Source organism: Ipomoea nil, unplaced genomic scaffold (assembly GCF_001879475.1).
Source record: "Ipomoea nil cultivar Tokyo-kokei standard unplaced genomic scaffold, Asagao_1.1 scaffold1574, whole genome shotgun sequence".
NCBI lineage: Eukaryota > Viridiplantae > Streptophyta > Magnoliopsida > Solanales > Convolvulaceae > Ipomoea > Ipomoea nil.
Genome location: NW_017618002.1, coordinates 643,844 through 654,418, shown reverse-complemented (window position 1 = coordinate 654,418; position 10,575 = coordinate 643,844). Strand labels below are relative to the sequence as shown.

General features: G+C 37.5%; 1 protein-coding gene across 1 annotated transcript; it reads right to left on the bottom strand.

The window, feature by feature from the left end:
* Positions 1–1,626: 1,626 nt before the first annotated feature.
* Positions 1,627–4,036, bottom strand: LOC109190178. The gene has a single exon (XM_019340629.1). The coding sequence runs from the start codon at positions 3,712–3,714 to the stop codon at positions 1,774–1,776; it is 1,941 nt and encodes a 646-aa protein (XP_019196174.1). The 5' UTR covers positions 3,715–4,036; the 3' UTR covers positions 1,627–1,773.
* Positions 4,037–10,575: the final 6,539 nt, after the last annotated feature.

Below are 10,575 nucleotides of genomic sequence, written 5' to 3'. Positions count from 1 at the left end.
GTACAAGTAAATGTATATAGATTGTAGGCAAATTATCATATGAGCTATGAATAAATGTTCATTTTTAATATATTGAATGTACATTATTTATTTATTAAAAGTTCATTAATGATCCGGTACCATTTAATACTCAAATAATGTATCTTCAAAAAATGAAACTTTAGTGTATTAAAAATGTATTTTTATATATTAAAAATGTACCTTAACTCAATGGTTCGCCTTGAGACTATAGTCAATGGCATAATGATGGTAAATTGTGTTGTTTTAAAACAAACTGTTGTTTATTACTCCGTATCAATTCTTATACCATAGATCAGGGTTCACAGTGCACTGAAATTCTTATGTATATGTGCATGTGTACATGTCTTATGTTGTAAGTTTTTATGTATTGTATTATGAAATTCTGTACTTTAAGAGTATGAATCCTGCACTTGAAACAAATTAGTGATTGTCTTATATTATGAATTTTTGTGTTTTGTGTTGTGAAATTTTTTGCCTATAAACACAAATTATGTACCTAAATCAGATTTGAAAATAAGTAAATTTATATCATGTGTATGTGTCATGTGTTGCGATTTTTTGTCTTTATCTTATGAAATTTTGTACCTTACTAGTATGAATTTTGTACCTCATGCTATGTGGACCCGGTTCATGATATAAGTGATTGTCTGTATTCATAATATTAAGGATTTTTGGTTATCTTTTAGACTTAACTGTTTTAGTTCTTGTCTTATCGCTAACCCACATCACGTCTGTTTAACCCGTTAGTGCAACGATATGACTTTGTGCGGAAAGTAAATCAAACAGAAATTAAAGAACACAAAGTATTGTTTACTCAATTCAATACAATTGTATCTACATCTAAAAGAGCACAATGTGAAATATACCTCACACGGTAAAGACCCAATAAATTATAAAGGATTGTCGAGGTCGAAGATCTCTGCAATCAGCAGCCCAAGAAGAAATCTCTTCTTGAAGATTCGTGATGTCACTATCGGTCTCACTATTGACTCACCCACCATTATATCACACTTGTATAGAATGTCGGCCGTCTCTTAACGCTCATAACTTAAACCTGGGATGCCTTCCTCAAGCTGAAAACCACTCAAACCATGACCATCTGAGTCATGGAATTTACAAGCGTAACAGGGGACTAACCTAAAGGCTAGAGCTTGCCATAACCCACCTAGTAGAGAAGGTTGCTACAAAGCACGTCGACCTTCAAAGGTGGAAACTGAGCTTTGTCCTCATTCTCATTCATATAATCCTATTCTACAATTCCTTGAATAAAGCATTGGAATGCAGCTACACAACTATTGGATCAAACAGAGTAGACGACGGATATCATTTTTCACTTTTTGTCACCAATATCCTTTCTTTTCCAAAAAGTTAAATCCTCAATCCCAAGAGAGTCCTCCACACTCCGGTCTGACAGAACATTTAGGAGAACGTAACTCAGTAAGTTCAGCAGCCAAATGCGGGTGTCAGTTTCGGCCCTTAATCCCTTCTTCCAAATACTGTCTATTGAATCAGTGAGCTAAGCTCGTGCCGACACCAATATCCTTTCTCGCATAAGGAGGGGGAGGGGGAATAATAAAAGAAGTATTGCATTCAGTGATTAAGAAGAAGAAAGGTCTTAGTTCATCCAACAAGAAAAGCCAGTATGTACAATGTATACACAAAATGAGAATGTCTACTAAAAAGCTCTAAAAAGAACCATAAACCTGTGGCATATGTGCTCACAAAGCACATTACGTGCCCTGACTAATTAAATCAATATCCCCTTGAACTTCTAGATTGATAAAGTTCCAAACTCCTCCTGCCTTCCTCTACTAATCTTTGAACTGTGGCATCATTCATCAAGTGCGATTGCTTCATAGACCACTCGAAAACTATAAACGCGTCCTCCTCTGCTAGCTGCTCGCTTTCGGGGATGCTCATTGCGATGTAACACAACAATATTATGGAAGGGATTTGAACCATTTGCTCCCCAAAGTAAATGTGTGGGATTATGGACTTTGTGCCCCCTCCTTGAATTATCGCCTTGCTGTGATTGACATGGAGGAAGTTATCGTCGCAGGCAAACTTGTTTAGTGCGATGGCTGCCTCGCTAATCACCTCGGGTTCCCTGTCCTCGAGGAGGGCTACCAACGGGCCAATGATTCTTGTCTCGGTGGCTCGAAAAGTCCTGGCTAAGTTCCCAATAGACCTAATGCTGGGGATGAGGAGGTCTGAATCGGCTTTCTCGATGATTTTCAAGAACTGGTCCACCACGGCCTTGGCAGCCGGGGCGTTGGGTTTGAAAGCTGAGCGGCGCAAGTCTGAGTGCTGCTCGGCCACGGATGTGATCTCCATTAGCGCCATGGCGGAGTAGTATTGGACGTCGTCAGCTCCCTTCTCGAGCAAAGCTGAGAAGCACAGAAGGGCTCGGGATTCTGTGACAGAGGTGCAGACTGTGAAGTTATGCGCGCAGAGATGCCTGAGAGCTCGGGCCGACATGGCTTTCATCTCGGCTTTCGTTTCAGGGTCTTCGTACTCCCTGCCCTTAATGCTGGACCCTGCAAAGGCTACCTGGCGCTGCCTCGCTTTCTTGACACTGTTCCGGGTTTTCGTCTTTCTTGAGTTATTATTGGGCTTGGCATTATTGGCAACTTCATTAGGCTGCTGCTTGGTCTCCTCCTTTGGGGCTAAATTAGATGATTTCTTGGCCAATGTGTCTGTTACCACGTTCTGTATTTGCTTCCCTATTCCATTACTCAATGGGTGAGGAATATTGGATTCGGATTCTTGTGATTTGGTCATCGCAACTGTGTGAATGGACATCTGGTGTTTGGTAGGGATGGTGTATTTGCTGTGTTCTTGAATGGTTTCAAAGGCGAGATGGCTAACTAGTAACCGGATTGTGTTGGTTTGGGAGAAATGGTCTTGGCATTTGGGGTAATTGGCTGCTAATTCGGATATAGCCCAGGCTACCACTACCTGAACCTTCATGTGCCCTTCTTTGAGAATTTTCGCAAACACTTGGCAGACACCAGCATTCACGATGTGTTCTACGCTTTCTGGATCCCGGCCGAGCAGCCCCACCGCTCTCGACGCGTTCTCCTGCCCTTCCAATCGCCCATCTTTCGCGAGCCTCAAGAGCTGCGCCACCCCGCCTTCCTCGATGATTAGTTTCCCGTACCGATCGTTGTCGCGGGCCAGAGACACCAGGGAAGCCGCCGCGTCGGCGCGCTCCTCCAAGGACCCCGAGCACAGGATCGCGATCTGCTCCCAGATCAGGCACAGGATCGGCTCATTGGCGGCGATCGGAGGAAGGCCGAGGTACTCGTCGTCGCGGTCGTCCGCCGGCGTGGACACGCGCAGCAGCCACGAGACATCGCCGATGGAATTCTCCAGCTGAACGGTGGTTTTCCGGAACGCGGCGGCGGGGATGATGGTGAACACCTTGCTCAACCCGCTCGCGCGGCACTTCAGGATCAACGCCAGCGCCTTATCGAGAACCTGCTCCGTATCCTCAATTATCCGGCGCGTAGGCCGCTCGTACAAATCGCCGCTCGCACGCGCCGCCTGCCGGAGAAGCCCGACCAGCTTCTCCGTTTTCACTTTGACCTCATGACATTCTTGCCGGAAGGAGCTGACGCCGTCGGCGTTTTTGATTACCAGGTCCGCCAGTTGTATAGGCTTCGCTAGAATTTGTTTCACAATGTCCGCCATCAAAATAGCGGACCGTTACTTTACAGAAAGGAAAGTAAAGGAGAAAAAAAGTCACATCATTGTTGATTATGTTGAAAATGGGAATGCTTTGTTCATGCGGCATGCAAAACGGTGGTGGCGCTTCACGACGGACGGAAGAGGTGGCTGCCGGTGGTGATTGAGTGTTTGGGTTTTGGCCATGGCATGGCCAAACGAAATTGTTGAAGGTAAACGAGTAGTCATATCAACCAACCGTTTAACCTTGATTATAGGAAGTGCGTTTGGTTCCCCTATGCATACACACATACAATGCATATGTATATACACTCATATTTAATCTCTCTCTCCCACTCCCTCTAAATGGTGTCAAATGTTACCATTTATGTTATGGACCAGGATTCACATAGCATTATGAATTATGCATTGAAACAACAAGGTACAGAATTCATACTCGTAACGTACAAAATTTCATATATAACATTGTATTATGGACCAGGATTCACATAGCATTATGAATTATGGATTGAAACAACAAGGTACAGAATTCATACTCGTAACGTACAAAATTTCATATATAACATTGCATTATGGACCTCGCTTGGATTGAAAAGACGATATACATAATTCATACTCGTAAGATACAAAATTTTATAACATAAGACACAAAAACTCATAACACAAGACACACGCACATGTTATATATGTATTTAATTTTTCAGGTCTGATTTAGGTACATAATTTGTGTTCATACGCACAAAAGTTCACAACACAATACACAAATTCATAACATAAGATACAATTACTAATTTGTTCTATGTACAAAATTCATACTCATAAACTACAGAATTGCATAACGCAAGACACAAAAAGTCATAACACAAAACACAAACACATGAACCAGGGTCCATATTGCGGTGTAAACTCTTATTGGTCAAATGTCAAATAGGCTGATAGGCAGGTTGGCCCGATGTCAGTCAAATTTTTATTTGAATTAGATTAATTAGTCCAATTAAAATATGAGTCTAGTTGTGTTGGGTGAAACTTTTAAGGGCATTTTCATACTTTTTAACTTTTTTTTTTTTAACTTGGCTTCCAATTTGAGCATGAATAAAGGCATTTAAGCGCTAAGATCATCTCAATTCGCAGTTCTCCTCCCCATCCTACCTTAATTTGAGGAGAAGAACTGCGAATTGGGATAAATCTTAGGGCTTAAATTCATTTATTCATGTTCAAATTAGGATCTTAATTTGAAAATGACGAAAATATCCTTAATAATTTCATATTCCAGCATGTTTTAAACTAAGGGATGACAAATTTTGGCACTAACACAATAGTTGTGGATGATAGTACTATCTTGATTGAATACTGTCTGATTTTTAAAGACTCTATAAAAGTTTGAATTGAATACCTTCAAACTTTTAAAGTTCATAAAAGTCAAACTCTATGAAAGTCATGATTGAATACACCCGCCTTAGTTCGATGGAGATATTGTCCATGGAAAGAATGGAAATACTCAGGTGGTGTGTAAGACTATTCAACTAGAGTTAGTCTTAGGTACATTTGACTAGATCATTAAAGAAGCTTTAAATTTGTGAAACAATATGCGAATCAAGTTTTTTGTAACATTGCTATAGAAGTTGTTTCTATGTCTGACTGTAAGGAATATTTTTGTCAATCCCATCAATCTTTATTGTAAACGTTTCACCATATGCTTAATGAATTAGCTTTTTTATTAAAAAAAAAAAATTAATATAGTAAAAAACATTGTGGTTAAGCGGCATATATGTGACTCTCTCAAATTAGAGGGCATTTATTTAACTACATTGTAATAGAGCCAGTAGTACTCAATTTATTTTCGTTACGTTATACGCTCTTATTTTTATTAGGAAAAAATGATAAGAATAAAATTGGATGACCTACGTACTTCTTTTTGTAATATAATCAAATCATGCACATCAATAAGGATTAAAAATTCAAATAAAAAATGTAATTATGTGTAATATTACTTTTTTTAATAAATATATAATGCTTGATTATATTGCATGAGTAGGTAAATATGTGAAATTACTCAAATTAGCGAGATTTACACGTAAAATAGATTGTAGTGAACGGCTTTCAAAAAAAAAGTTTGTAGTGAAGAAAAGTAAGTAATGATAGTTACACAAGTGATAATAATGAGGTAAATAAAGAATCAATTAAAAGTTTGTAGGTGAAAGAACAATTTAAATACTACATTCTAAATAATCTCGATACTATTAACTTTGACAATTTAATACTCTTCATTATTACTACGTATACAAAAGTAATACTCCGTAATTAAATAAGCTTTTTTTGCACTGCTAATAAGTACCATTGAAAATATGTTAGTATTTTTATATTCAAAATACTATTCTAAAATAATCTCGATACAATTAATCTTGTCGATTTAATACTCTTATTAATAAAAAAAAATAGTAATAATTAAATAAGCCTTTTAGGCTTTTAGCACCGCTAATAAATACCATTGAAAATGTGATAGCATTTTTTTTTCTAAAATAATCTCGATACTATTAATCTTGTCGATTAATGCTCTTATTATTAAAAACGTAATAATTAAATAAGCTTTTTAACACTGCTAATAAATACCATTGAAAATATGCTAGTATATTTTCGTATAATTTACTTACTAAAATTTTAATGCTGAAATTATCTTTTTCCTTTTTTTTTTTTGCACATAAATATCAAGCCTAATAGTTTGCTTATTAATTGTATATAGTTTAAATTGGACATTTCATATTAATACATGACCCATGGACTATATGGACTAATTTTTTTTTTTTAAGTAAAATTTGTTATTATATATTTGATGTGGGTTTCTATATTTAATTCATGAATAAATAATATACTTATTACATGGATACAGAATATAAAAATTGAATTAACCCAACAAGGTAGCTCAACTGGCAAATGAGCTCTTTTTGTGGGGGAGAATTCCGGGATAACCCGGGTTCAATTCCCACAAGTGACGATTCCCTTTGGGCCAGCTTCTGTGCCTCCCGGAGCGAACCGGGTGGACCTGGACCGTTAAACGGACAGAGAAAGACCCGGACCACAATGTGTGGTTTACACCAAAAAAAAGAATATAAAAATTGAGTCTAAATATAGAAAACATGATCGAATTAAGATTCAAATAATAATACTATTTCGAGTTAATTCCTAAATTATCGTTTTTGCCATTTAAAATCTCAGACTATAGTTTTTTGGACACTTTTAGTCCTGACTTTTCCTATTTTTAGTAAGAGTATTTTTGTCTCTTTATATTTTTCTTTTGTGATTTTTCTGATTTCAACAGGTATAATTGGTTTAGGACTTTACTAAAAATTGATTGAAAAATATGACTACTAAAATTCAGATATTTAGTAAGAGTATTTTTGTCTCTTTATATTTTTCTTTTGTGATTTTTTCTGATTTCAACAGGTATAATTGGTTTAGGACTTTACTAAAAATCGATTGAAAAATATGACTACTAAAATTCAGAGATTACCTAAGTCCTAAACCAATTAAACCGGTTAAAATCAGAAAAATAACAAAAGAAAAATATGAAAAGACAAAAATGCCCTTATTAAATATAGGAGAAATCATGAGAAGGACTAAAAGTGTCCAAAAAACAATAATCTAAGATGTTAAATGACAAAAACAATAATCTAGAATTAAATTTGAAATTATCACTTAAAACAAGGGACCTCTGGTGGAATTAACTCTATTATTTCTCATTTAATTCTTTTACAATAAAGAGTTGTTTCCTTTAGGGGCAAGGTGACAACACGCAGACCATTCCACCGACCCGCGGCCGTTTCTTTCTTAATTCCCTCAATTTTCTTCATTTCTTCATCTTCTCCCTACCGGTGAGCTAAGCTCTTGTGAGTGTTTTCTCCCAACAAGTGAACTAAGTTCGTGCGAATTTTTTCTTTATTTTCTACTGTGAGTTAAGTCAGTACGGGTTTTTTCTTTATTTTCTGGTGTAGAGTGTTAGCAGCGCAGGTGACGTTGAATCCCGGCGCCACCAATATAATGGCGGAGGCGGCGGCCATTAAAGCTGTTGCGGATTCTTGCATTGGCAGTCTGATAAGCTTAACAACAAAGTCTGGTATGCGATATGAAGGTTCTAAGCTTCACGTCAACGCTCAGGAATGCACCATAGCCCTTCAGAATGGTTTTGCTCTTCTCCTTCCTTTTCATTTGTCTGTTTTTGTGCTTTCTGTCTTTTTCGGGCGACCAAGAAAACTCACGATCACTATCTGAGGGTATATTAAGAGGTAAATCAGTCTAGATTATGGATTACTTATAGCTGACCGACTTAAACTAAGAGGGTTGGGATTCGAACTTGTAACTTTGTTATCTTGACTGGGTTAGTTATGCTTCTCTCTTCGTTTGTTTGGCAATTATAGCAAAGCAAAACACTTTGTGATTACGTGAGTTTTGTGCCTAGTTTATCTTCTTTGGAAGATATATATACTCATATAAGTTGTAGAAGGATGTTATGTTTGAGTTTAGTAAGGAGTGCTTTGTTATATTTTTTTGAAAGGATATATTTGCATTATTATTTACACAATTACACCTATATATTGCATTTCCCTTATTAATGAACTTATAGGATTTGTTTGATCCAATATTGGAGATTTGATTATATAAAATATTCTTAAAATACTTATGATGATTTGAATATTCTACTGCAGAAAAACCTCAGCTCCTAAGATGTTTTTGCTTGATAAAATCATCTATGATTGATGAAACATAAAATACACATTCATGCATAGGTTTATTGTTTAAATCTTCGCTTTTCCTAATTATTCATGCACTAAAATGATTTAATTTTTTACATTTTAAATGATCAATGATAAAAATCAAATTATCAAAGCCAATGAAAATATAAAATTTATTCCAGTTCTATAATTTTTCTCTTATTTTTTTTTTCAAAGGTTTTTTTATTTTTTAAAAAATGTTTTAGTATTTGTAATCATATTTGAATTCTCAAAAGATTTTCAATTTTTTTTATGTTATAATGTTTTGTAGTCACATATTTGAATTCTCAAAGACTTAAGTTACTTAATTATATCAATTCTTGTCATCCTCAATATATTTTTCTCATAATTTAAGTTAAAGTTAAAAATTATTACATTTGTTGAAAATTTTAAAATTATTTAAAAAATACTAAGATATAAAAATTAAATAATAAATAAATATGCATAATTTAATAATGTACAATACTTCTCCCAAATAACATACAATACTTAAATATGCAAGGAGTTGTTATATTGTGTATGACTGAAAATGGCAATGAAGGGCATCGTAATTGAAAAGTTGCATTGTTAGATAAGTCGATTCTATCCTATTTTCCACTTGTGTGCAAGTCACTAATGTCTTCTATGGATGGAAAATTTTTTAGGTTTAACGATTGAATCTATAGGCATATCAGGGCTATTTTGTTTCTAGTGGGATTAATTTACACAACTTAGATTTTGCTACTTATTACCTATATATACATAAATTTTGAAGAATCTTATAATTAACTCATCAAAATATATAGAATGAGAGTCAATGTGCAATGCAAATAGAAAAATTGTAACTCTTTAAACATAATTTTAATTAACAAAAGAATAGAAATATAAAATTGAGAATTATATATATTTAGGAACAAAAAAAAAAAAAAAAAAACTACTAAATTTAACTAGTAGTCTAGTAACACTGGTTTCTTACGACGAATTACTCACGTCTTCGAGCCATGGCTTCGATGCAGCAGGAACTGAACGAAGGGATGGAGGCGGTGGCTCAGCGGTGGGCCGACATGGTGCTAGAGGAGGAGGAAGGCGGTGTTGAGGCGGACGGGATTTACCAACCGGTCGATGAGGAGGGCAAGCAAGTCTACTCGGTTGTGGGACGTTTTCTCACGGCTAAGTTGATTAAGGTCGAGTACATGCGGCATGTGATGGCCTCAGCATGGATGCCGGTGATGGGGATGCGAGTCACGGAATTGCAGTCCAATTTGTTCTTATTCGCCTTCTATCATATCACCGATATGAAGCGGGTATTGGAGGAGGGACCGTGGTCGTTTGAGAACCACACGCTTGTGTGCCGGCAAGTCTGTGATGGTTTTTTGCCGGGGGAGGTTAAGCTGGATACGGTGGACATGTGGGTACAGGCTTATGATTTGCCGATGGGGTATACGTCGAATACAATATTAGAGCAGGTTGGAAATTTTGTGGGGACTTTCATTCGGTGTGATGACCGTAATGTGGGTGGCCCTTGGAAAACGTTCTACCGTGTGCGTGTCTCGGTTCCTGTGGACAAGCCGTTGAAGCGGAGGATGAAACTGATACGCAGGGATAAGTCTTGGGGGTGGGTCAACTTGAAGTACGAACGGCTCCATAATTTCTGCTATTGTTGTGGGTTGCTAGGCCATCTCGAAAAGTTCTGTGTGAAGGCTCGAGTGTCGGGTATTATGCCTGAGTTGTATCCGTATGGGCCATGGATGAGGGCAGGGAAAGTCAGAGGACCAAGGCCGGTCGGTGCTTCATGGTTGTTGCCACCGATTGGTGGGGTTGACACGGTGAAGGCAGTTGGCGAAGGGGGGGGGGGAACCGAGGCCATGGAGGAGGTTGTTATGGCACAGCAACATGTTGGCCCGGAGGAGGATGTCACGGCATCATCCAAACGGCGCCGTGCGGATGCGTCCGGCGTGGAAGGGGAGGGTACGGTAATGGGGGATGTGGTGGAAACCGACATGGCTCCAAAAAACTTGCATGCGGCGGGTCTTGTGTCACAGGCCCGCTCGACCCAATGTGTACGCTAAGCTGGAACTGTCGTGGCTTGGGCAATCCACGAACAGTTCGGGAAATAAAGGGC